The sequence below is a fragment of the Drosophila persimilis genome, unplaced genomic scaffold (genome assembly GCF_003286085.1).
Source record: "Drosophila persimilis strain 14011-0111.01,24,50 unplaced genomic scaffold, DperRS2 tig00000804-arrow-arrow-pilon, whole genome shotgun sequence".
NCBI classification, from domain to species: domain Eukaryota; kingdom Metazoa; phylum Arthropoda; class Insecta; order Diptera; family Drosophilidae; genus Drosophila; species Drosophila persimilis.
The window spans coordinates 722,008-749,569 of record NW_020825356.1 but is presented as its reverse complement, the minus strand read 5'-3'; the positions used below and the strand labels follow the sequence as shown (position 1 = coordinate 749,569).

Sequence of the window (27,562 nt, the reverse complement as noted above, 5' to 3'; positions counted from 1 at the left end):
TGCTGAAAAGCTGATGAATATAGCTTTAAATGCTACCCGAACACTTTGTAGGTTAATCTTATCATCTGGTTAATATTAAGCTTCAAAATTCAAAACTTTTAATTTTTTGCGGTATAATTTTTCAAAATGTTCCCTTTGAAAACTCGGAAAAGTAGAAAACAATTTTTGTTGGTATAGGTACATTAATAAGGCATACAAATCGATGGATAATCGGTTAAGGTGCAGCCGTTTGGCCAAACCTCAACAGCTAAAAGGGAGTGAGAGCATCTCTAAGCATAATAATTACTTAAGTTATTTAGCGAATTAATTCTGAACAGAGTCCGACAGCTTTTTTTCCACTAGCATTAGATTGTATATAGATATTGTATGTCGGACACTGCTTGCACTGCTTGACGTTCAGGCGGAAGGCTTGATTTTAATAGTCCAACGAATTTGTAGATACTCGTAATAATAGCTAACGTATACCAAACCATACATATGTACATCTATAGATGCAAGCACACAAACACACACACGCGATCACGCACACTCACACACACACACACACCGCCTGCTATCCTGCCTCCATCACGCTCTTCGCTATCCCGTCTAATGACTTTGATGCGTGTTCTCTTCTTGCATGTCCCCCGAATATGTGTCTTGGCTCTGTGGGTCTGTGTCTGTGGCAGACAGTCGTCGTGGGGCCACGCACCTCCCTTAAAACATATTTCTCGCAAACAAAAGTAATAATAATAGGAACCAAACGAAGTCGAGAAGAAAGCAGAAGAGAAGTGAACAAGAAACAAAGAGCAAGAAAACGAAAACGAAAAAGAAAACGGAAACGGAAAAGCGGAAAAACGCGGGATCACCATGGATACCCAGCTGGATGCGCGGGTCCAATTTCCGGCCTCGTTTCCGGAAACGTTCAAGAATTTCTTCGACATGATGAACGAAGACGAGGACCATGCAGAGCTCTTTGCCCACATGCTGGAGGATAAGGTAGCCGCCCCCCCGTCCACGTCCACACAGACGCCACTGACCCCGACCGGTGCCCCAGCGGTCCCTGCCCCTCCCTCGACCACTCAGTGCACGATTAACGCGAATCAGTTACTCACCTGCCGATCGTCCGGCCTGCTATTTCGCCTCTCTCTCTCTCGTGTCCATTGCAGGTAATACCCATACCGCGACCCAAGCCCAGAAAGATGAACCCGCAGCGCGGACGCTGCGGTGGCAGCTTACGAAGCAACAGCGCCAGCGGCCGCTCTGATCGTGACGACAGCACCGAGCGCAGCTTCCAGCATCGGCAGCATCTGCAGCAGCTTCAAAATGCTCAACGCGGACGCCGCGCCAGCATTAGTAGCGGTGGAGAATTCTATCGCGAAACAAGCGACGTTAACGAGCCGTCGGTCCACTACCCCTGCTTGCCCCCCGGACGCATTCACACGCTGCGCTCGACCCATGACCGCAACGCTCAACACCATAACAGCCCAGGCCTCAGCCATACCGGCCTCGGGCCCATGCTTTTGGGCCCAAATGTAAGTTCCAGCTCCAGTGGTACGAATATGCAACTGACGCCGGGTCCGGTCGGCGGCGGGGGCATGGGCGGTGGCGGCGGAAATGTACCGCCAGCAAGCGCCGACCATCTCAGGCCAAGACTGGCTCAAGAGCAGCCACGTACCCCGCTTGAGGTAAATTGCAAGGTTTATAGTTTTTATTCTTCTAAAGGATCCCTTCTCCTTCCAACCACATCTGCCTATCCTAGTCGCCTCAATCTTCATTCCATTCACATCATAATTTACAGCTAGAGGTCAGCGCTGGTTCCACAAGTGGCTACACACCACCATCAGTGGCCACCGCTGGATCCTCAAGCGGCTATCACCATGCATACGGGCCACAAATGCAAATACCGCCCCGGTCAGGATCCATCCGTCGCCAGCTGCCGGTTAATGGGGCCAGCAGTGTAGCAGTAGCTATCGATGCGTTCGGGCGAATGGAGCTGGATGACGAGGAACGTAGAAGCTGTACGGATCGGATCTTTGATGTCGGTAAATGCTTGAACACATAGGGGATAAAGCCTTGTAAGCTTGGCATTTATTTTGTTTTAAGTTTTGTTCAACGAACAGGGGCTTTTCCAGTGTGGCTAGAGTAAAACTATACATCTGCAAGTGCTGAAAAGTGTTCACATTCAATTTATTTAAAAAAAAAAAGCGCACACACATCTGTAACTCATTCTCCTATCAAATTCTCCAAAGTCGACAAATGGTCACTCAATCATTGACATTATTTCCTTGACCCTAATGTTTCCTCCATAACCAGGATTCTGACACTTTGCTGTATTTTTTGCATGAACACCAGCAAGCGAAGGGGTTCCACTTCGGTGCCATTGAATACGGGGCTTGACTAGGGCACATCTTCTTTTTAGGACCCGGGCCACGCGGCAAGGGCCACGGCTCTACGTTGTAAGCCGGCACTCAGTCAGTATATGCATGTGTGAGATTGTGATTTATGTATTTTATACAATATATTTTAGTTCTTTTTGTACCGTTTTTCGCAAAATGGACGATTTTTTTGTTTCCTTCGTCTTTTGCGGGGGCGGAAGGGAGCGTGGCAAAATTTCGAAAGAAACCTGATTCGGTGCGATATCACAGGTTCCTCAGACAAAATTTGGTTTCTCCATCTGCTATAGTCTCTGATAGCTAGGCGTCAAACAAGACGGACAGACAGAGCTATATCGACTATATATGTATACATACATATATATACTTTTTGGGGAAACACTTCCTTCTAGGTGTTACACACATCAACTTTCACCACATATCTAATACATATGTATGTACCGGGTATATTGACAACCCTTGGATCAACAAACATTTCATTTTTCAACATACTATAGTCACCTTTTAGGTCCCTTATATGGTCTGTAGGGGTGGGCGTGGTCGGATCGGTCTGAAATGTATCTAATTTCTTATATGTAGATGCAATTAACTGTACCAAATTTTAAGTTTTTCGAATTTATGCAAAACTATCGGTTGTCTGGCCGATCGATTAGTACAAATAACTAGCTGTCCAGAGTCTGAATGAATCATAATCATAAATCAACTGAATTAGAACGATATGTAAATCCATTTATCGCAGTTCACTCCAGGACCCGAAGGACTTACAATTTCTTAGTAAAATTTTGTAGCACCTGGTATTGTTAGAGAATTTTAGAGCCCTTGAATTTTATTGTAAATATTTTGGAGACAAGTTTTAGACATTGCGACTGTTGTTAGTCGGTTATTTTTGGCATGTTTTTGTTGCAGGAGTAAAGCTTTAGACAAATCGATTAAGTAAGGTCATTCTCCCACAGTTTCATCGTAAATCTCATGTCACGCTCTTTTATATTGAGTATCAGCACTAAGCATATGTGAATATCAGCAATTAATACTTTGGCTTCCCTGTGAACATCTAAACGCAAAATTAAGAAAACACATGCACACTGACAAGCCCGTAAGAATCCCTTAAGATACCCTTGCCGAGTTTACCTATTTGAGTTCGACCATGAGTATTTACTCCTTCAGTCTGCTTTAAGCAGTAGACCCTACGTTTTAAAGCTATCTTGTTGTAGAATTTGATGAATTCACCATAAACATAGCTGGTGTGGGACTCTGCAAGGGTATCGAATGCTTCCGCCCCTCTTTTTAATTCATTATTTGACTTTGAGTTGGGGAACATATTTTGCGAGAGACGCACACAGAGAGACACTGAGTTTGCTGGATGGCATGGGTGGATGCACCTGCCAATGTTCACCATCCGAAACTAAGACGCGTTCGTCTCTGTACGGGTCCCTCGGGTAAAGACTACATTAGGTGGTATGCCCACTCAGTTGAGGTTTGTCTCTGTCCGCCAGCCTTCTCATGGATATCTATGTGTGTCTGCGCAGATGCCGAGTGTACAAAAGCGACAGACAGATATGACGTACCTACGCCTGCGTCCCGCCCAGAACAGTGTTACAGCAACGGCCGTATGTCCATAGTCACTAGCTCTTTAAACATGAACCCGATCTTTCGTGAACTAAAGTGTATTCCCTCGTAGAGAATCGCCCATTGTATGAGATGGAGCGTGCCGGGGTGGGTCACCAGCGGATGCTGCCCATACCGCCGGTCAACAGCAGACACAGCGGCGGCTTTCGAAACCGGCCCATCGTACAGGCGTGGGTCCAGCAGGAGAACGATCGGAATCTAATACGAAGCTCCGCAGTCCCCATGGTGCACACCCAGAGTCGACATGCGGACCCGAGGAACATCGAATCCGTGGGGGCCGTACAGGATTGGCAGCATCTAAGAAATATTGAAGCTCCGCCACCGCGATACGAAGAATATATTTTTGCTGCCCAGCATGCAGGCGGCAGTCGGGTAAGTGGTATCCGCCAGTCGATACGTGGGAAGACGAAGTGTGCGGGCGATAACTTAATGGTAACACATTCGATAACCGATACTCATGAGCATTCATAATACTTTATGACCGACTGATCAATGATTGAACTCATTTTTCCATAACTTAATTCCATAATTGACATCCTTCATAGCAGTTAATCCAGAACTTGCATTCGCTAGATAGTATTGTACAATTATAACGAGTTGATAGCTGAACATTTTCGATAGCATAACAACATTCTCATCAAACATTATTTACCTGCAAAACCTTTCAGATCTAGACAAATTTTCATACTTTCTTCTGTTTGTCATCTTCCCAATGTCTACAGCAAGACCTTCGTCGTGGCTCCACGGCGGAACCAAACATGCAGCACTCGGTCCGGCACTATATGCCACAAGAGGTCCATCCACGCAGCTTGCATAGCGTCGAGCACAGGTTGGTTTCAGATGTCAATCCTATGTTTAAGGTTATTTCTAGCTTGGTATTGTACTCACATCGTTCGCAAATGGCGAAGAAAAAACAATTATTTAACTAAGACTATTCCATTTGTCCATTTTTCATACTTCCTTAAGAATACTAAAATTGCTTCCATATTTTGAATATTCCTATTCGATTTGAATCTTTAGACTTGTGTAACAATTTGTTTTTCTTTGAAAAGCAGAGAGCATGCGGAAGTATCCAGGGTTTTGACCATACAGCAAGCCATGTGCGGGGCGGTTTCCCCGCAGTACGGCACCGTGGTCGACCACCCACCACCCTCATATAACGAAGCGAGAGCCATCGCTGGCGTGGTCACCGTAAATGAAATGTCCAGCGGACTGGGAGCCAGTGGTTCGGTACCCGTAGAGGCAGGGTGCAGCACACCGAAACGCGCACGCCAAGTGCATATCGAGCGGGAGCCTCCCATCGGCGAGGCAGCGGCATCCCCAGCGCGGGGACAACGGCATAACAGCTCTGGCACCTTGTTGGTGCCGGTACTCAGCAACCGCGTGGCGCCCAGGCAGCGAAGGAGAACATCCAGTATGCCGGCCGAGTGCCCCAGGGTGAGTATGTAGGTAAGGATTTCACCAATTATCTTCGAAAACCAATCAATTACTAATCACACAAAATTATTCGATTCGAGCGCTGACAGTTGAGATGCGAGTATCCGTTCACAATCAAGCAGAGCATCAAGTTCAATGAGTGATATTATTGGCAACAATAGTGAAGCAGTGAAATCCAGAATCAAGTAGTGAGAATTATTAATCAGCAAGTGAGGACCACCGAGTCGATCGTGGCGTATAAATCTATCAAGCAGTTTTGTATGTTAAGTAACAGGCTGTTATTAAAAGCTCGTTCCCAGTGGAAATATATAAAGCAGTGCAATTCCCCATGCAAGTATGTGTACCATAGCAACGAAAGCAATTAAATAAAGCAATATCTACTGCTTACTTATCTCAAATACACACATGCATGAGTCTTGACAACTATTATGCCTAATAAAGCATAGGGTTATTCTGCAAGCAGAGGACGAGCGCCACGACACTTCGGCGTATCTGCAGCTCCAGATTACTTATTGGCAAACACTTGGATGTCTTTAATCCGTTGTCACGTCCCGAGCTCTGCTCATGCCATTTCCATGCACACCATAAAATACATACATATAGAGTCGTGTATGCGCCGAGTCTTTTGGGCGTGGAACGTGTTCCGTGCCAGATTCGACGAGAATTCCAGGTTTTCACGCCAGGCAAAGTTTTTTGTGTCGCCTTCAGGGCAGGGCTTTGCTTGTTTGCCCATGCAAAGGCGTGCAAAGGAGGCGTAAAAGTGTGAAAAGGATCTGCGACTGCCTTCGACAGTTTTCCTTTTCCGTCGTCCGCTCCACGCTTGACATTATTCTCCATTTAACGCTTTCCATTCGCTTTGGCGTCCAGGGTCCCTGGGACGTGCCTGCCATTGATTCCGTTTGAAGGTTTCGCCATACTCCGCTTTAATTGCCAGTTGAACGTTGCAAGTTGAAAGCTGCAAACCACAAGCAGACTGCACTTCAGTTAGATCCGATGATGCGCCGCAATGAAATCAATTTCGAGACTCTTGCTGTCGAATCAAAAAAGTTTGCGCCTAGAAATGATGAAAAACTTTGCCTCCAACGAGACACAGTGAAATAGTGCGAGCGAGAAAGTGACAGGGCACGGGTTAATGCTCCCGCCTGCTCCACTTTCAGCCGGCTTCCCATGTGGCAGGGTGGAAAGCAAGGCTCACGTTGCACAATTTGCACTCGAGCAATTTCACCAAACTAATTACATTAGCTGCAGCGCCTATGAAAGTGCAGGCCCCCGATAAGGACAGGTAGCCATGAGGCAAGTTAATGACACACGGCCATAAAGACAGAGAAATAGCCGGTGAGGTGGCTCTTGACTTCCTCCTTTTTATTGCGTTGATTTTTCAATGTGCCCAAAAAATATACTAGAAAGTAGAGTGAACCTGCCACATGGGGATCCACGGGGTGGCCTCCCGATAAGCTGGCACTAGCAGTAACTATCCTTGCACCCGTCCCTCGAATGAGTGGGAGCTCGAGCAGGCAATGGATAGTAGAGCTGGCCCAGGATAAGGAGCAGGAGCAGTAGAAGTAGAACAATGTATCAAATGTCCATTCATGCTGAATGTTGAAAACTTGCCGCCTAACACTCTTGCCGCACTCTTACTTCCACACATATTTATATACAAATATCCCTGGATACATGTGTAATCCCTTGCCGCCAAGACCACTTCTGCTGCCCTCTACGAGCATCTATCTATGTGAACGTATATATTTTTGCTGGCTTCCTCTTACTATTAAGCATAATCCACTGATGAGTTGATGAGTGTTACTACTTGCCTTCAATGGCTCTTGTTTCCCGAGTCCCGAGTCCCGTGTCCCGAGCCCCGATCCCCTAGACTCCACCTTCAGCCTGGATGCTATCTGAATGCTGGCTGGCATCCCCTGGAGGCGTCCTCTGGAGCCAAAGCAGAGCAAAATATGAACAAAATAATGTTTTTGCACATTGTGTGCTCGTTAAGGATAAGTTTAGCTTAGCCTATTAGTGTTGCGCTGGCCCTTCTGTAAATCTACAATTAATGAACTAGGACTCATCCGGCAATAGATTCCGTCATGCTTCATTACGATAAAAACTCATGATCCAGCTCTTTTTTTTTGCAGATCCTTGATTGCGGTGCTAAAAGCCAGCGTAAGGTCGCTTAATTTAACCTCTTTTAACCACAGATGGACATCCTTTGTATAATTGGCAACTTCTTAAATTGAAATCAAAAGTAAATCAAACAAATGATGATTTTCCTGGGTTAAGAGGGTGTGAGCTCTCTATCAACTATTTAATGGTGTTAGTCACTTCCTCTCTTGCCTCTCTCGTCCTCTCTTCCATCTCTTCCATCTGCATCACTGTCGTCCTCTGCCTTTTCCCAGCCACAACACGCGGAGGTGCGTCAGGCGGTGAAACATGCAGAAGATCAGGGCATGGAGTACTACCGCCTACGCAGTTTTAGCATTACCTCGAATGGGGTATGCAATTTAGGGGACTCCCTGCGGTAAGTTTCGAGTGTTCTGCAAAGATGTAGTCTGACGTTGTCTGTGTCTACCATCCTTGTCATCCTTTTTGTTTTCCCAGACGCCGCAGGTCTCGCTCGAACAACTCAGTGACATCGGGGGGTACCTCTTACAGCGGCATTCGATACCACAATAGGTGAGTACTTCGGCAAGTAGTGCATGGTAATACACAACCAAAGCATGCAAATCAAGCAGCAAATACTCCAAGCATATGTACTTCATTGCAAGCAGTATGTGGCAAGCAGTGCATAGCTAAAAGTGCGCGGAAAGACGGCAGAACGCAATAATTTGTTTATACACGACAATAAACCCACACACATACACCACAGAAATGGCGCCACATTTCCATCTGAAGCTGCGGCACCCCGCGGGCACGCTCGCCGAATAATTTCATACAATTTTCACACACAGCACAATTTCTTTTGTACAGAGGTCCCCATCACCGGGGGACAAAAATAAAGAGCAGAAGGTGGCCATCTGCACCGGGATGAACGTCAACAATGCCGAGAATATTGTGAAAGGAACTCGGCGTTCACCGCTGTTTCCAGTTGTTTATCATGTTTTCCCATTTTTTACATATTTATTTATTTTTTCCTCTTTTTACGCGCTCTACTTATTATTACTTATGTTACTTGGTAATACTGTCCCATCTTTTTTCTTCCCGCCCGAAACTATAAAGAAACGCATCGGGGAATATCATCGAAAGGGCCCTATCACAGCAGACTCTGTCCGGAGAGCCGCCCACCTTCAAGATTGCTATGCTTGGTAGTCCTGCGGTTGGGAAGTCAGCCCTATCGTTCCAGTTTACGACCTCGGACCATATTTGCGGCTACGACCTAAGTCTTGGTAAGTGGAATACTACTCTGAAGCTCACAAACTATTTGTTTAATAGGATCCGTGGTGTTCAGTTCCGCGTGGTCAGGAAGGATATTATGATATCTCCGTCTGCTCGAGTGTTAGGAATTCATATAATTCATCCGATATCGGTAGCTCGGGTTGCCTTTAATTAGAGTGGGAAATCAAATATCATTTGGATTTCAAATGTAATTAAATGTCTGACTCTATTGAACTACATTAGAGTCTTGCCCTTTGGGAAAGTTTGCCAAAATTTCATTTACATCACAGGCATCAAAATACAGAGCAGAGTCGCATGGATTTCGAATACGTGCAACACTGTGCATGATACCAATCTGCGGACAGGCCGCGAGTCACTATGGAAACGGGAGTGAACATCAAAAGCACGCCACAAATCCGCCTCCAGTCCATTAGTGCCTTGCTCTCGGCCCTTGCTGTCGTGCTGCGCTTCAATTGCGCTCCGTCTGCTCTCCGGATGGCTGATGTGTGTCTCGCGTGCACCACCATGTATTCGGTATTCGTATCTCTCTGCTCGTCTGTGTCTCATTCTATTTTATTGGTTTTGATTGTTTGTTGTTTTTTGCGAAGCCTTTGAACAAAGGCTATTGACCAGGACCTGGGCTCAAAACGGGCTCTCCAGAGTCTGGATAGAATTCTGATGGTTTTCCCGTCCGACACAAAGACACAATAATATAATTTCACATGTATGTATATATGTTAATTAGCAAAGCAAGCTCTTCCGTTTCGTAGTAGATCTTTAATTTTTAAATTGCAAATATAATCAATCCTTCTTATGTTCTCTCTGGCATATTTTTACAGTTATTTGTTCCTACTATTAAGCTTCTCAGAAATTTATTTGTCATTCATTGTTATCGGTGACAAAGGCCGATGAAGTGAATATGAAGTTCCCTAGACCCGTGTTTATCTACGGCTCCGTGCTTCAGCTTTTCAGAACTTGCACACAATTTGTACAAGTACAAAGGATTTATTAGCCTTGTTTGCTGGATTGCCAGTCCTCAGCTCAATGAAATTCCTCAGAAGTAGATGAGATGTGTATTGGCATTGGCAGGCTAAAGCGGGGGGACCCTCTTTTGCTTGGAAACTGGGTCATGCCTGTGCCTGTGCTTGTGCCTGTACCTGCATACCAATGCAGCTAGCTAGAAATTGAATATGGTTGTCTGTTCTCGTTTTTCGATATCCCGCAGAGATGGAATATGGGCAGAAGACGGTGTCTGTACTGGTGGATGACGTTGAATCGGACATTGAAGTTGTGGATCATCCCGCCTGCGAAATGTCGGTAAGTATATTCGGGGCAATCCTGAATTATGTTTTTCCAGTGTCCTTCATGTCTGTCCCCGTCTGCCTCTGCCTCTGCCTCTGTCTGTGCCTCTGTCTGTGGCCAGTCTGGGTGTGTGGCAGACACAGTTGAAGCTTTTACCAGGTTCCTTTCAGCTGCTCCTTCGCAACCCTCTGTGATACATTTATCAATAATTTCATTAAGACTCGTTCTTCTTGTAGCGATACACTTTGGTAAATGACTTGTAGATGACTGGAAACTGTTTGCAAGTTGCGACAGTCCGAATAGCCACACAATTACGATCACACAAATAGTTGCTTAAGCGCTCAAGTACAATGATGAACATATAAATAGGGAAAGTACGAAAAAATAAGATGATTTATACAGGAATCGAAATTCGAAAGAGGCTTCTAGGGTTTAGTTTAAATCTTAAGGTTTTTATTATTCAATCGAACCTTTAACCTAGTTAAAACTGGCGGTCCAAGTGCCACCCTCCCTCTCCCTCTCCCATTATGGTGCACCAAAAAATGCATTAGAATGCATTAGATTCATTCAAAATGCATTCGTAACTTTTCTGTGCCACATCGCTCACCTGTTCTCTCTCTCTCTCTCTCTCTCTCTCTCGTCTCTGCCTGTCTTTGCTGCCCTCGCTCTCCTTTAGACGGAGGCTTTTTGCGCTACATACGACATCGACCTGTTTGTGGTCGTCTACTCTGTGCTGGACGTCTACTCGTTCCGGAATGCGGAACGCGTGTTGCATTATTTGCGGGAAAACGACATGCTGCTCAGCCGCGGCGCCATATTGGTGGGGAACAAGGCGGACCTGGAACGCCATCGCGCTGTGCCCCAAGAGAGTGAGTTTTCGCTCTATCCGAAGGCACGCCCCCTTCTCCGTCCCTTTTCTATTCTTGCCCCCATTTCAGTGGGCCACAAAGTGGCCACGGAGATTCCCTGCAAGTTCATCGAGACGTCGGCGGGGCTGTGCCACAATGTCAATGAGCTGTTGGTGGGTGTGGTGGCTCAGGTCAAACTGAATCCCCAGCGCCTGAGCATGCTCAGTCCGGCTGACCTGGAGCGCGTGAATATGCAGAGCAGCATCCAAAACCACAGACGCATGCACCTGGAGCGCCAACTGAGCATGTGCCACAGTGACCACGGGCTGGCTCCGGATGCCGAGGACGACCCCAATCGTCCGCACATCAGTCTGCGAGACATTCTGAATGTGGGAGAGAGTGATCTGGAGGACTCCGAGGAAACCGAGGCCCAGCGGCGACATCGCTTCATGACCCGGTTTGAACTCCTGGCGGCCAACATCCGCAACGAATCGGTGAGACCGATCAGCCCTGTTGGCAAGCGATGCTCCATCGGCACCGCGACCTTGGACAATAAGGTCGCGAGACTGCAGCGCCGGGCCATGGACGACTCGCATCTAGGTCGTCGCGGGTGGGCTCGTCCGGAGTGCAGAAAGCAGCTGTTCCTCTTCAATTGCAACGGCAGGGTCAAGAAGATGACGGCACGCACCAAGTCGTTTGTTTCGTCGCTGCTGCGCTTCAAGGCATCCCACTGGCTGAGTCGTCGCACCTCTTCCAGCTGCACCGATCTCTTTGCGATTTAAATGGATTGATAGAAATATATAGAAAGTAGTGGGGCTTGGTGTGGGTTTTGCACGGAAAGGAGTCTTAAGGTAACGAATAGACTGATTTTACACAAAAGGCAACAGTGCAGGAAACGCAACTATGGCAAAGGAAAGGAAATAAACCAAACAAAAAATCATCAATTACGTACAATATTTGCCTTTTCGGTTGTTTCCAAAAACTCTCAGAACATGGTCCGATGGCACACCACTTTGGATGCCTAAAATGTATCCCCTATTGGACAAGCAGCAAACAAAAATATGATGTCCTTCCGTTTACCCAAAAACACTCCAATTGGCAAACAATAGTACATATGTACCTAATGCAAATACAACGCGGACAATATTTATTATTATACATATTATTTATTTTTATTATATGTGTATACTATATTACTATAATATTATACATATTACTATGATTATTGTATTATTATGATTATATTATTGTTATAATAAGAAACGACCCTGACAACTTAAAAACGTGAGAGGAAACCCGAAAATGGCACAAATGACTGGCACGACCAGCTAATACCGGACATGACTAAGCAGCAACGATGAAAACTGCAGTTGATCGGGGCTTTTTTTTTGTGATGGTTGGAGCATCCCGAAAAAAGAACAGCACACATCAGAAGCGTAACAAACCACAGGATCAGACATAGAGCACATCCAAGGACTTTAAAACTTAAAATGAAACAGCTACCAAAAAACATTGCAGCACGATAATACAATATAATAGCACAAGAAGATTGAAAACACTGAAGGAGCAGTAAGTCATGAATTTTATGCAGTGAAGTACAAGGGCTGTGCAGAGGCGCAGCAGAGGGAATTTTTTTTTTTAATGCCCAAAAAATAAATAATATAATTAAAACAAAAGTAGACCCACGACATGCTACACATACAAAGAAAATACACAAAATCTTACAAAACATTAAATAACGGGAAAGCCATCAGATGGTAAGAAAATAGGAGAGAAATATTTTTCAAGAACCCGAAGAAACACACAAAACATATAAAACAGCAGGCAAAAGAACACACATTTTTATCAAGAGAAAAAGAATTAAAAAATTATAAAAAAATTGTCATTGTTCAAGGCATAGCAAAAGCATGTTTGAGAAAAGAGGCCAAACCATATACATATGTATGCCAAGAAAATGCAGAAAAGACAGCAGAAAGATTTTTTTGAAGGGAATTATAAAATATCATATTCAAATTAAAGAATTAAACTAATCTCTAACTATAGTGCATAAATACATCGGAACCAAAACAAGGAAAGCAGAGTCAGATGTTCGAAAAAAAAGAACAGCAGCGGGTTTTTTAAGTCGGTAAACCCCACAAATAATACCCAAAAACACCATTCCCAGAACAGAGCTAATGCACGGACATAGAGTTGGGCTAAACCAAATGAAAACGATGAATTTTTTTTTATAGGAACTAAGAAAAGTATATACTTATACATATTTGAACAAATACTCAGAAAAACAGTTTAATCGAAAAGAAAAATGTTTGTAAATCAATGTAATCAATGTCTACAAATATCAATGGGAAATTTCTTAACTAATAATCTTTATACATACATATGTACTTGAATAAGAATAAGAACGCAAATCAATGAGCAGGACATCTAGAGAGCTGTCCGTTCCAACATTCGCAGGACATAGAGCAAATGGTGTGCTGGACGAGGCTATCAAGTGCAATGTGAATTCGGAACAGGTGAGTAAACTGCGAGTCTGGGCACTTTAAGTACTGGGTCCTAAGTATACCACTATTTTGACAGGAGCAATGTTAAAACGGCGTTGGAATAGATGGCCACTTAGATGACGAGATTCCAATAGCTCCGGACAGGACAGTGCATATAGTTGACAGCTCGTTGGCCATATCAAATATCCAATAATTATCAACCCTACATTACTCTTTAAATGTATTCGGTGTTGTGATCAAAAGAAAATACTTACAGGAGGTCAAGTATAAATAACTTTCAATCTTAGTTCCTCATCTCAATCGACGCATAAGCCATCAGAGACATACCAACCATACCTTGTACCTCAACAGAACCATAGACCAATGTTAGACCTCCGAGGAAGGTAGGTTACTAGGCTCTGGGGAGAGAACTATCAACTGGCAACAGTCTCAAAATATTTACAGTGGCCGTGTCTTAGAATTTTGATTTCATTAAATCTCCTTTTAGAGAAAGTTCAAAGATTATTTTAATTTCTGACTCGTATAATCATCAGAGCATTTAAGCAGTTGAGTCTTCGATCTAATTTTTTGATTGTTCTTAAATTCACTTGATTTTTTGCTTGTGCTTATTATTTGCAGATTGTTTAACCAGATGGGGGAAAGTGACGACACAATAACCAAAAAAATAAAGACCAACCAAAAAAGTGTGGACAGTGCAACAAAAACAGCAAATGACAGGGAAAAAGCGGAAGCAACGCAGAAGAGCAAAGTCTCCGTATTGTTTTGGGGCTGCAGTTGAGACTGAAAAACGCCCGGAACGGAAAGTCAACAGAGTGAATGCAGGGTACACAAGAAAGAACTTAAACAAATTGAATATGAATACACAGAGACGCAGAACATACGAGTGTGCTTATACTAGACTACATCAAACATTTGAAACGCTCGTGTGTTGGGGAAGCTCCGACCAGACAGGACTGGAAGTACACTAGTTGGAAACGTGACTATGTCTGAGCCAATGGAGGTGGCTAGTTCCCAACTAATACTTGTCACAACATCAACAATAAACGGGAAAACGGAGACGAGGAAAAAGCGGCAGCGCCAATGAAATCAATAATTTTTGAGTGTCCTCAAGTGATGGAGCAAACCATTTCGCAGGACCTGTATGTATGGACTGTATGACGGGTAATCGGGAAAAGTAAGATATGCCGTCCGTACATGGTAAGGGTAAAAAGGTATCGGCTTGAACATTGACAAACACACACTAACAACTGGTTGGTACCGACAACGACCCCCTTAAAGACATGTCCCAATTAATGACTGATCTAAGGGGTTTCAAATTTAAGTGACACTGAAAGACCCGTCACATATCCCTCATTATGTTGTGCCCCTTTTGGGAAACAAGGGAGAGAGATGTGTACGTTTGTATTTACCTACATTTGATCTATTTAGACCTTATATATATGTGTACTTATATATCAATATACTCGAATTCTCGATGTATTACTATATACTATATACTATATACTATTACTGTACAATGTTTGTTACAATTTGTGCTTTTTGTGAAAAACTATACAATATTTGTAAAAAATGTATGCTGAACAAAACTATACACAAATTTTTGATTAGAACTGAATAGCATTTTAATAGAATGGTTTTTGACGGGCAGCTCGGTGATTTCGATTCCACAGCTGTATTCCAAACTGTATTTTATTACAGATCCTTTAGATTGTGAATACGTACATTTTTCATTCCGTTCAAAGTCAAATGAAATGGAATGGAATATGATTTTGCAGAAGGTAACAAACGTTTTTGGACGTACGTCATATCGTACGTGTGTATTACGAAATCACAGGATTTCAATACCAAAGACGAAAAAATACCAAAACTATGTACAAAACAAGAACATTTGTGTGTGTTCCTAAAAATTATAAGAAATTATATTAAATGAAAAAAAAAACCAACGGAAGGTAATTTTGCGTTCAAAAGAAAACTTCCAATTGGTTTTAAGGCAAGAACCACAGGTCTGGTTGAGTAGATCACATCTATATACTTAGAGACCTTGTGTTGTTGAGAATTAAAGCCTCTAACAAAATTTATTTTTTGAATAAGACAAAAATGTCAAAAATTTTAGAAACTTCAACTTAGATACACAATTATCTCTTCAGGTATTGGCCTTGTTGTAAACAAATCAAACATCATAAATAAGGTTATACGTTTATCTTTCCAGCCTATTTAACTTTATACATTCCCAGCAAACCAAACGCTCACAAATGATATCGCATACGAGTCAAATGCGAGAATTAACCCGACAAAACGCTCGCATTCGGCACGTCATCTGTCGACACGTGAACACAGAGCCGAAGGCGCATAGCCGGACCGAAGGCAGCGACCGGCAGCGCAGTCGCAGCGCACTTTCCTATTGTAAAACTCCCGCTTGCGAGCTCGTTTGCGAGCATTTTGCGAAACTCTCGCAAAAGGCACGTTTGTTGGTTTGCTGGGTTCTTAAGTAATGAAAAAGATTTTTGAGAGTGCATTGCAAATTCTAAGTATGGGGATGTATTCTACTCAAATTTTTGTTCCGTGCAAAGTGCAAAATTACTCTCGCAAGACAGCACAGAAGCACAGCAGGTATCGATTGCCAAATCAATATATTGTATATGGGAATTCAAATTAATGTATATCGACATGTCTATATCCAAGCAGTTTGGATGACAATATATTAATCACAAGTATACATATTTAATCAAGTTGCAGTAAAAATACAAAAATTTAGGCTTAGTTGCTTAAACCAACTGTGTTCTCTCATTGGGCGGAAGAGGGAGAGTCATTTAAATTGACTCCATATTGCAGGTCTTCCACATAATGAAGAGGGGGAGATATCCTCCGCCGATTCCACGTTACGTAACGCATGGTTTAAAATTCATTTAAAACTTTACAAATGGTTCTTAGTCCGGCGGACAGTCCATCCTTGCAGTTTGAGAAGTATTTTAGGCCGCTGTCTCCATTTACATATGTACATAAATGGAACCACCAAGTGGTAGTTTGAGAATGAAGGGTGCACGCAGATACTTCCTCCCGTCGCTTGCTTCGAGTCTTGGCCTTGGAGATGTAACCTGGCCAGCTTACATATGTATATACCTTTAGAAGTGCATTAATTGTACTGTTTCTCCTGTGACTAGGCCTATTGAGCAGACATATATTTACTAATTGAACTAATTGAATATTTAATACAGGCTACTACTGCACGCAGTGTAATTTATGCCCAGTTTATTGTGTTTAAATGGAATTGTAATGTAAATTTAATTAAATTTTACTGACAGGGAGACAACATCAAATCCCCATCATTTGATTTGACGATTACATTCTAATTACTTGTGGTTGCCATACATCAGAATTGGACATCTGTCATAAACATAAATAGCTAACAAACCGTCAACGAGCTCTCGCTCCGCCAAAAGTGCTAAGCAGCTAATACGCATATAGGCGAAATGGGTTCCTTAAATGAATTCCAGATATACTTGGGCCATGGCTAACATGGCTAGGAAGAAAGAACTACAGAAACAAAGTCAGAGCCAGGAAAATATCAGTATATATAAACTAGCTGACACGGAAAATATTATAATAATATCATAGGAATATTCAATATTTGGCTCTACTCGAATTCGAGCGGAAAAAACGAAGCGGATGTCTGCGTTTGTCTCCGTACCAGTTTTCCTTGTTGATTTCGTTTTTCTCGTTCATCTCGCGCCTCTTGTCGTTGGGATTTACGCGACGTGCTCACACGCACATTTTCGATATCTTAGTCGATTCATTCGTCTGTTCTTTCGTCTCTAAAATTTAGCCTTATTCGTTCGACGACCTAATGGCATTGCTCACTGTAACAGAGTCGTGATGATAATCGGTATGCAAACCTTTCACGGTCACAGAATATGTTACACCCCCCCGTAAGTACATTAAAGCATACTTGATTATGCTTACCTTTCGTACGGGCTATTTTGAAATTGTTGATAGGAAAGTCAAAAATACTTTACGACCTATTCGCATACCTACTAAATATCAAAAAATGCATTAAAAATGCATGTAGAGACAGGGGAGCAGTTCTAGTGGCAAAGGATCAAAGGATCGACGAAAGAACAAGTTAAGGCCATTGACACAGGCAAAGGGCTAGACCATCTGGAATTCAAATCGGAAGTGATTTTCAATATTTATTCTTTAAAAATGTAAATAAATTAAACGTAAATTTACGGAAAAAAAACCACTTGCTTGAATCGCGCACCCGAAAATCTCAATCGAATAAATAGATAATAAATAAATTTCGTGAAGCAAGCGCATTATTTGACGAGACCCTTAACAGATAGTATTACGTAACCCTAGCACCAGGAAGCCGGACTCCGACTCTGGCTCCTGCTCTAGTACCAGTCCCAGTTCCATCTGCATATCCGGATCCGGGGGTACAAGGTATTTACACGGTCCTCACGACGGCCGCTCAATTGAAGAAGTCGAGGATGCCGTTGAGCAGCTCGTAGGCGAAGCCGGACTCCTCGCCGGCTCCGGCGGACACAGCCTTCTTCTTCTTGTTCTTTTTCGCTTTCTTCGACTTCTTTGCCTTGGGCGTTGTCGAGTCGGCGGAAGTCTCGGCTGGCGCCGGCGTCACTGCGCCGACGGCTTCCTCCACAGCATCCTCTGCCACTGCAGCCGGAGATGGGACAGCAGCGGTAGCGCCCGCGTCGTCTTTGCTCTGGACCAGGTCGGTGGTTGTCTGAGCCTCCTCACGGGTCTGATCCCCGGCCGGTGTGATGGCAGCAGCTGCAGCCGCTGGCTTCTTTACGGGCTTCTCATCGTCGTCGTCGTCCAGTTCGTCGAGTAGACCGGCCAGGCTGAAGCCACCGTAGTCGGCTTCCTCGGGCGCCTCAGCGTCATCGTCCTCGGTGTAGTCATCGGTATCGTCGTCATCGTCTGTATCCGTCTCGGTGTCGGTGTCGGTGTCGGCGTCGGCGTCGTAGTCATCCTCCTCATCCTCGTCGTCGTCGCCACCAGCTGAAAGGGAGTACAGTAAGAGGGTTACCATTAGTCATGCCACGGGCGTTGGGGGTGGGGAAGGCTTACCGGCAAAGCCGAAGATGTCGTCATCATCATCGTCGTCATCGTCGCCGCTGGGCTTGGCAGGCAGGGGCTCAGCCTCGGCCACCCGGAGGCCGTCCTTGCCGAACTTGAAGCAGGAGACGCGTAGCTGGGCCTCCACCTCATCGTCCGCGCGCAGCTCAAATGCCAAGCAGGCCTTGAAGTTGTCCTTGGCGCGGCCAAGACCGTAGACGCGGCCGCAGAACTGGTTGTAGCCGCCGGGCAGGCCCACGCAGATGGGGCGGGCCTTCTTGCTGGAGATGCGACGCGAGGCGAGCGTGATGTCGCCGTACTTCAGCGAGACGCTCATCTCGTCGTTGCCCAGGTAGGCGATCTTGGCGCAGCCCTGTCCGCTGGGCAGCAGGGGCAGGCCAATCTTGCGGCAGCAGTCACAGTGGGTCTCCGTGCACTTGCAGTACCTGTTGATCGGGTTCTTGTCCTCCGTGACCGGCTTGACCGTGGTCACCTTGGGTGCCACTGTGGTCACAGCGGCGGGCACAGCGGCGGGCACAGCGGCGGCAGCAGCAGCTGCAGCGGGTGCAGGGGCAGGAGCGGCAGCGGCGGCGGGAATCACATCCGCAACCGCATTGGCAGCTTCAGCTGGCAAAGCTCCCACATCGCCGCTGGAAATCTCGTTGGCGCTCTCATCGATCAGCGAGGTAGAGGCGGAGGCGACTTCATCGGCCATGTCTTCGACGTCATCCACCTTGGGTGGATCCGATTCTGGGGGCGCCACGTTTGGGTCGATCTCCTCGGGCGGCAGGTCCAGCTGCTTGAAGTTCTCGGAGATCTTGTCGGTGCGCCTGAAGACGGTCTTGGCGTCTGCCAACGAGACAAAGGCAGCGCTGGCCACCAGCAGGAGCAGCATGATATTCCTGGAGCTTCCCATTGTCAAACTGCAAAGTAAAACATTACATGATAAGCGATTGGGATTGCCAGTTTTAATAACGATCTGCAAAATCATCGAAATCGATCGATAAAATTTCTCCGCATTCCTCCGCTGTCTCTTTCTCGCCAGGTATTTTTGCAAAAGAAATGTATTTAAATAAATATTGACATAATTTCTTTCACTTTTTCAGTTTCCCCAGCATCTTCTTCTTTCAGGCATCCCCTCCGTCCGCCTCCGCCTCCGCGATGCGACGCTACGGTTTCCAAAACTTGGACAAAGGCAGTGTAAACAAATTACGAGTAAGAGCGCCTTCTAGCGGTTCGCTCCGTCAATGGAAATCAATGGTGTCCAAAAAAAAATAGCTCCAAAACCAACAACAAAAAACGAGAGTGAAATCTTGTTGAACAGGCCCCAATAGTTATTTAATTGACGATTGGGGTTAGGCCTCATTAGAATACTACGGGGCCAATCCCCACTCCCGCCCACCACCACAGACCTCTGCTTTTGGGCGAACAAGTTCGAAGCCAAGTTGCAACTCCAACCAAAAACAAAAACAAAAACAAACTCAAACCCAAGCTCAAGCTCGCCTTGTGCTTTTTTTCTCTTTTGTGGAGAGGGGCCTGGGCCGGGAGTCACCGCTGGCAAAGTGAAATTTCTGCTATTGACTCATTTACCCCTCAAGTGCTTCGTAGCGGGGAGGGTGGGGGGGAGAGGAGCTGTCCGAATCAATTAGCGGCTTTTAACTGGAGCTCGGCCAGAGAAATGCAGAAGGCCCAAGAAGCTGATGCTGGTGCTGGTGCCCCGAACCATTTAAATGTGAATATGCATGATTGTGCGTGTAACGGTTGAATAGATTGAATCTGGTATCCCCCACTGGTATCGAAACTTTTCAAAAACTATCATTCACATACCACGTTAATTCTATTCCGATAACCTCAAGTGTTGTCTTCATGTATTCCCACATACATATCTTTGCCTTACATAATTTCCAGCTCTTTCACTTTGTTCCACTTTCATTTTTGTCTTTCTCCGCTTCTGCCTCATGTGCTTATCTTCCGTTCAGTCCAGGCGTCGGTCATCGTTCCATTGATGACCTTCCGCATGTTTTGGGAATACTGAGATAACTGGAGGGATAGAAAGTGTGTGTGACCTAACATGGCCTAACATGGCCTAACATGGCGGTCTGCAAGGGTCCCATAAGTGTAACCGTGTAGCCCGTGCTTCCCAATCGGTTAGGATTGCCTCTGATTGGATATACTGTGCCCATGTCTTCCACAGAAGTTTTTCTATTTATGAAAGTTTATATTTCGTATATCGTTCGGTCACATGTGTCTGACTGTTTGGAAACTTAATATATTGGGTTGGCCAGATGGTTGCACAGACCGTTTATTTTACAACATAATCCAAATAAACTCTTCCCCACTTGTGATTTAATTTCCCGTTAAATCAATTGCTTGTTGACGCAGATTGAAAGATGCAACACTCACACCCACATCGTAATAATTTCACCTGGGTCTGTGCCACAGGTGAGGCAGAAATTCCAATACGTAACCGGGCGTTCCATTTGCATTCCACATTTGGAACAAAAACCGAAAATGGTAAAAAAAAAAAAAAACAAGCACAATGGAAAGAGAAGAGAGAATATACATATGCATGGCTCCACGTGTGTCCAACTAGTTGGCTCTTTCGCTCTCACTCGTACCCCCGCTATGCGTCTCTATCTCGCGGATCGAGTTTTTTTTTTTTTTTTTGGCTTGCAAGACAGACGCATATTTTCTAATTTTGTCAATAAATTATAACGGTTGTGAAAAGTTATTAGCATTAATTAATTATTAAACGCATAGGAAAATAGAAAGTGAGTTGGACATTGTTGGATATATTTTCTGTATTTCTGTTTCTGTTTTTGTTGCTGAGTTTATCAGAAATTATCATAACACAATTCCGAGCGAATGATACGATCCAGCTAAGAGTGGGGATGATGACGGCCCATTGAAATCGAAATCGAAATCGAACTGTTAATTATTCGGCTTCGGAAGCGAAAGTGTTGACCTCCTCTTCCCCGCAACCGCTTGGTGTGGGGCTCTGCTGCAAAAATTCCAACAAAATTTCTTTTCCCCATCATAGGCTCCATCATCTGGCAATCCGCAAGGCGTGGACCAAGGCGTGATTACCAAACGCGCTCGAGCTGCGATTATGCTAAGCAGTTCGTCAGACTTTTACATCCTTTCATGGTTTATATAACCCAATAGACACCACATTCACAGTGGCATACCCGTAACACTGGCATCGGCACTGGCATTTGCATAATTTCTTCAGTTTTCGGTTTTCGGTTTTCGGTTTTCTGTTTTTCTCTTTTTCATTTCGGCTGCTGTGAGGCTAGTTTTCTGCTTGATTTGTCTTCTCTGTGTATCTGGCTCTGTGCATGTTATGTGCTTACCACTTTCTTCAGACGCCTCCGACATTGATTTGTGATGTCTACGTGTGGGTGAAATCGCTGGGCCGCTTCCACAGAGCACAAGCAAGCCAGCAGTAGGCAACAAGTAAGGAGGAAGAAATCAAAGTTACCATAATAATGATGACCATGTCGAGACCCATGCCAAAATTAAGGTTAAGTTCTTTAATGCAGCCAACGGAGAAATTTTTTGTTTGCCATCTGCGTGGGCCTCGATCACGAATAGGTCAGTGGGGAGCGCGGGTAACGGTCACCACACAACGGCCAGTGTGAGTGCGAGTGTGTGTGTGCGAGTGTGGGCCGCATTTCCGGTCAAGGCTGACCCGATGGACCAGAAAATTAACCTTCTCAAGCGAGTGGCAGTGGTATTAGTCCCATTTAAAAGCCATCGTGGATTCTTTTGGATACAAAAAAAGCGATCACTGGGTTACCAGAGGATGCTTGATCGTTTACTACAATTGTGTAGGGCTAGATCTACTCGGAAAAGTCGCGGACAGCTCCACTTTCCAGTGGCACCAAAGGTGTGGAGAGCAGAGCAGAGCAGAGAAGAATGCGATGCGATGATGGTAGAAAGTAAAACGAAGAATGTAAACGCTTCGGTCTCGTCTGGTTTCTTTTGTTTTGCCAAATTCAAATAAGTTAATGGCGGGCCTGAAGAAGAACGACCAGAAGCACAAACAGAAGCGGATAACAAACGACGTAGATGGTTAGGTTGGGGGAAAAGACACCTCAGCCAGAGCCAGAGTCAGAGCCAGAGCCAGAGCCAAACTGGTTGACACAATTTCACGGCGACTTTTACGTGCAATTGCCTTGGCATGGTCAGGCATTGGCTGTGCTTTTCCTGGTCTTCAACTGCGACTTCAGTCATCATCTTTGGCCAAGTTAAGTGCCGCCGAGCGTGCGTTCTACAACTGCTGTCTGCGACCGCATTTCTCATTTGTCAGACAAACAAAAACTACAAAAACAACCGATCCGAACCGATCCGAACCCAGGTGAAACAGATGGCCCAATGTGTACAGTGCTTGCATACGATTCTTTGGTCATACCTACAAGTGTGCTCTCCTGGCGGGACACTCCACTCGCTGGGGATGCGGATTGGGCACTCAACTTCAGCGGCCACAGAACAATCAATCAATAATCAATAAAGCACTTGAACAAAAAAAATCGTTTCAACTAACACTCCGTTTTAACGGCAAATCGCAGAGCGGCAGCAGAGCAGAAATATTTATTTATTTTTCTTGTAACTTGGCGCGTGCTGTATGCTGGGCTAGGAGCTTTTCTGGCTTGTGGGAAGCTCGGAGCTTTTAAAGACTGAACTGAACGTTCGAAGACGCGAAACACAACTGCGACGAGTCGAAGGCATCGAGCCGAGTTATTGGCGATTTCAGCGGCCGAGCCGAGCTCCAGTGGGACCCACAGCTGATCGAGCCCAAAGAGGGGCTTTCTTTTCCCATCGAACGTGTTGGCTTTGGCACCTGTTCTCTGCCAGACCAGGGCCTAACGGTACCGTAAGCGATATGTGGGCACGTACACCGGCTGCTCGCACAACGAACATGTTCGTCTGGCTCACAACATACATACGATCACTCGTAATTAACCCCCGCTTCGAACTCTTGTCCACTGGTAATTTGTGCCACTTGGCCAGTGCTGCAACTCTCTTCCTCTTCCTCATCCTCAAGCACCACCTGGTGATGAATTACGTCTGGGATCTCTTTGTCTGGGCCTAGAGATCCCCCGACGATGACGCACACAGCACAGAGGAGACAAACTAAGGACCGCACCCTCTGAACGAGTGAACCTTGAAGTGGCCAAGGAACTCTGTCGCCGAGACAAAGAAGATCTTCGAGGTGATTGGGATTCTCCAGCGAAACACAGCTAGACGTGATCGAACTCCCCAATTGAACTGAGACTGATGCTATCTGCAAGATTGGGAGTAGCATCTTCTTTCTTCTCAAATGGATTTAGTACAGAGACTGATCATCATTCGGTATTCTGCTTGTATTTAATAAACATGGCAGTAACTTGAATAAATAAATGGTGTGGGATTGGAAAACAATCCCATTTATTCAAATTTTCCACTTGTCCACCATGTCAAAAAAAGTCATTAAAAAAAGATTGCCAAATACTTTTGTCACCAAATTGTTTTTTTAAATTATTGAAAGGTAACTAATTTAACCGATACGCATATAATTTCATTGAGTTTGATCTGAAAACCCATTAGAACAAGCAAAAGTTCATTCTTTCGAATTTTTTTTTTTATTTTTATAGTTTTGTTTTCTCTTAGAATTTCTCTTAAAATTCCTCTAAAACTCTCTAACATATTGAACTATATAGAAAAAATGCCAGAAAATTTTCCCAAACGCGGCTAACGCCAACAAAAACAGGACAGGTTTTAACATATGTACATATACCTTGAAAAATCATCACTGAATATTTGATATATATGTATGTATGCGAACAAATTGCATTGCTACATACTTTTAAACATGACATAAAATAATACCCCTGCAGAGTTCATCAATTTCTCAATGATACAGATATTTCATTGTTTTCGATAGCCCACATAGGCTACAAGTAGAAATTAAATCTTCACAAAAATCCTAGTAGGCCGTTCTTTCTGAGCTATGTAGTATTTCAAGTCGAACACAGTCACAGATTCATATTACCTTGACCAGTCGGTCTGAAACAACAGCAACATATATTTTATAGTTTATTAAAAATATTTCAAATATTTGCCATGAATAAAGAAGTAATCTCTGGTAAGTAAGCAATCAAATGAGATCCTCTTACTATTAAACTGATGAAAATTCCGCTATGAATGTTTTCTGACAAAAGAGATGGACGATTTTGAGTCGGTGACGTGCCGCAGGCGTTGCGATGAGCTAAAGGTGTTCGAGAGCAAGACTCGCGTTATCTGGCCGGCCCCAGATAAACGGTCTGAGTCCGGCAAGAAGCTGGTCAACATAGTCGTTGAAAATTCAAATAATATGTCTCCTAAGAATCAGAAACCTAGATTCACTTGGCATTGTACTTCCCACGGAACTTACCAGCGCAAGCTGGTCAACGATGACGGAACACTGGAAACACTGGAAACACTGGAAACACTGGAAACACTGGAAACTGTTGGTCCCCGACCGGGCTTGGCATCCAAGGATCAGGTATCTTTGATGAATTCCAATCCGAGTGCCATAAATCTGACCTCCCAAATGCCGGAGGAAGAATTGCTGCAGAATGCTACAAAATCTGAAAAGGGCACGGCTCTGTCGGCCAAAAAGTCCACTTCTAAATTGTTGAAATCGTTTAAGAATTATGTCAAAGAAAATCTGATGTTCCAAAGCTGTGCCAATCAGACATTTACCGATTAAAACACAAGTGAAAATGGTATATTTCATATTATATCATATTTATATGTATATCAGATTGATTCTTTTTCTGGGCGATGGGATGGCTGGTTGGGACAAGGAATAGACAGAACCGTTTGAGGGAATGTTTGAAAACATGTTTTAATAATTGATTTATCATTCACATATGTAGGTTTTTTCTTGTATATGTAAGCATTTCTATATAGTAGATAACATATGTATGTATGGTGCTGATGCTCTCCTCACCCAATGCTTGCTATTGATTTTGCGTTCATTCGATAATTATAAATATGTACACAAATACGAACCCTGAAAGGTACACTAGAAGGTAACACTCCAGATGTCTCCTGAATACATACAGATACTGAGATATAGATATACAGATATCTGCAGCTTTGGAGCGATCGAGGGAATACTTGTGGAAGCAGAAAGTGCTGAATTTAACTAAAAACTTGAAAAGAACTTATCGGGGGAGCGACAGTAATACTCGTAACAAAACTACACACATCTACATATATGCACAAAGACACAATATAATATACATTAAACAATTGATAACAAGGAATTGGTGGAGAACCAAAAAAATATATCTTGGAAGGGCAGGAGGAAAAAAAAAACGAGTAATAATTATTTGAATGCCGGCGGAGCGGCTGATTGGCTTAGAAGATTGGTATGTAGTTGTCGATTTTGGCGCGATGCTTCTGGGCCACGCACTCGGCAATCCAGACAATGTTGCGGCACTCCTGCTCTTTGAGCTTAAGGTACGCGTAGAAGACACCGAAGTGGAACTGTTGCAAGAAAGCGTACACGTTCAGCTTGACCTCGTGCTCGAAGAACTTGTCTTCGAGTGTCTTGTCGCCGGGATTGTTGCCGGAGCCGTCGAAGAGAGCGGCGTATTCCGCATAGTACTCGGCCACGGTCTTCACTTGCTCGTAGTCGTCGGCACGGGCCAGAGCGGCCAGTCCATCGGGGTACATCTTGCCGCAGTTGGGATACAGCTTGGCGCGATCGTCTTTAGACAGCTCAGTGCCGAATGAGTTGATCGTGATGATGATGGCACGGCGATCGGCCTCAAACTGAAAGCATACGAACATAACCCAGCAATGGAGGTGACACCAAAGGAGCAAACTGGCTTCCCACTTACCGCCAAGATCTCGCACATAACATCGGCTGTGGCACCGCCCATGTTCTTGCAGAAGTTGTAGAAGGCCTCCAGGTAGGCTTTGTACAGCGTGTTGCGGATGATCTCGATGTTCATCTCGTCGAGATCCTGCTCGGAAATGCAGTCGACAAAGAACGGGGCCAGCGGCGTGTCCACCAGCACGGCGTTGTACAGCTCAGCGGGCGTCGACGCCACATGGATAGCCTCCATCTGCTCGAAGCTGCCCAGCGGATGGCACTTGGGTATCAGCTCCGAAATGGGACGCTGGTGCAGCGTACCCGTAATGAGCAGGATGATGTTGTCGATCATATAGCCATAGGTGATGAAGTCCAGGAAGTTGGATAGCGGCTCCACAGCATGGTTGCGCATATGCTGGAACTCAATGACCAGCTTCTCCCGCAGCTTGTCATCGATCACGGACACCGACAGCGGTGAGGGCTCGTTGGCCAGGAAGCTGCCGTAGTCGGTGCCTTGCAGATGGAGTTTCAGATCTAAAATCGAACGAGCAGCAATTGCAATTTAAGTTCGTCGAAAATGTGTAAAATTGTTAAAACATCACAAGACAAGCTTACACACACAGCGTAACAGCACACACAAACACACATTCATGCTCATGCATATACATATGTATACATACAGTGCTGCTGCTGATATCAGCCACGGGCGCACGGTCACATGACAAAGCGGGCGTATGGGTATGGATGGAGGCGACCAGCCCACTCACTCACCTTCCAAGGTCTCGCACTGCACCAGATTCAAGTAGTCCGCCTGCTTCAGGATGCCACACTTGAAGCCACGGCACAGGCCCTCCAGATAGCCATTGTCAATGTTGAACATGAATCCTGAGCTGTCCATCTTTGTCACTTACAAATCAACACACAAAGCAAAAAAGCACACGACACACGGAACAGTAATAGGGCAGTTGAATGAAAGTCTGGACTCGGGCGGCGTGCTGCGAATCTGGCTCGATTGAATTGCGCGAAATGTGTAAGAAAGCAACGGAGCTGTGATGAAAATTCAACCTATTTTTCTCTTTAATCGATCGACAAGTCATATGATTTTTTTTCAGCACTAGCGCGTTGCAGAACGCCCAGTGTGACCTGACTTTTCGATATACGGTCCGACCCTCCGAAATA

At 44.8% G+C, this 27,562-nt stretch overlaps 4 protein-coding genes and 1 long non-coding RNA gene across 5 annotated transcripts; 3 read left to right on the top strand and 2 right to left on the bottom strand.

Annotated features, from left to right (window-relative positions):
* The first annotated feature begins 849 nt into the window (after positions 1-849).
* Positions 850-12,093, top strand: LOC6597560. Its single transcript, XM_026993150.1, has 12 exons — positions 850-978; positions 1,149-1,667; positions 1,742-2,024; positions 4,054-4,373; positions 4,724-4,830; positions 5,054-5,447; positions 7,754-7,953; positions 8,034-8,108; positions 8,652-8,818; positions 10,033-10,124; positions 10,786-10,978; positions 11,048-12,093. The coding sequence occupies exons 1-12, from the start codon at positions 850-852 to the stop codon at positions 11,737-11,739; spliced, it is 3,171 nt and encodes a 1,056-aa protein (XP_026848951.1). The 3' UTR covers positions 11,740-12,093.
* A 1,258-nt stretch (positions 12,094-13,351) lies between these two features.
* LOC113566628 lies at positions 13,352-14,896 on the top strand. Its single transcript, XR_003409172.1, has 3 exons — positions 13,352-13,470; positions 13,535-13,717; positions 14,077-14,896. It is a non-coding gene; the product is annotated as an uncharacterized LOC113566628 (long non-coding RNA).
* Positions 14,897-17,704: 2,808 nt separating this feature from the next.
* Positions 17,705-23,226, bottom strand: LOC6597559. Its single transcript, XM_002022772.2, has 3 exons — positions 22,949-23,226; positions 18,547-19,457; positions 17,705-18,477 (listed from the first exon to the last, which is right to left on the bottom strand). Exons 2-3 carry the CDS (start codon positions 19,448-19,450, stop codon positions 17,927-17,929), a joined length of 1,455 nt encoding a protein of 484 aa, XP_002022808.2. The 5' UTR covers positions 19,451-19,457; positions 22,949-23,226; the 3' UTR covers positions 17,705-17,926.
* A 1,401-nt stretch (positions 23,227-24,627) lies between these two features.
* LOC6597557 lies at positions 24,628-25,279 on the top strand. Its single transcript, XM_002022770.2, has 2 exons — positions 24,628-24,661; positions 24,738-25,279. The coding sequence occupies exons 1-2, from the start codon at positions 24,640-24,642 to the stop codon at positions 25,265-25,267; spliced, it is 552 nt and encodes a 183-aa protein (XP_002022806.2). The 5' UTR covers positions 24,628-24,639; the 3' UTR covers positions 25,268-25,279.
* Positions 25,280-25,379: 100 nt separating this feature from the next.
* On the bottom strand, positions 25,380-27,444 carry LOC6597556 (V-type proton ATPase subunit d 1). Its single transcript, XM_002022769.2, has 3 exons — positions 27,155-27,444; positions 26,409-26,917; positions 25,380-26,340 (listed from the first exon to the last, which is right to left on the bottom strand). Exons 1-3 carry the CDS (start codon positions 27,279-27,281, stop codon positions 25,924-25,926), a joined length of 1,053 nt encoding a protein of 350 aa, XP_002022805.1. The 5' UTR covers positions 27,282-27,444; the 3' UTR covers positions 25,380-25,923.
* Between the last annotated feature and the right edge of the window lie 118 nt (positions 27,445-27,562).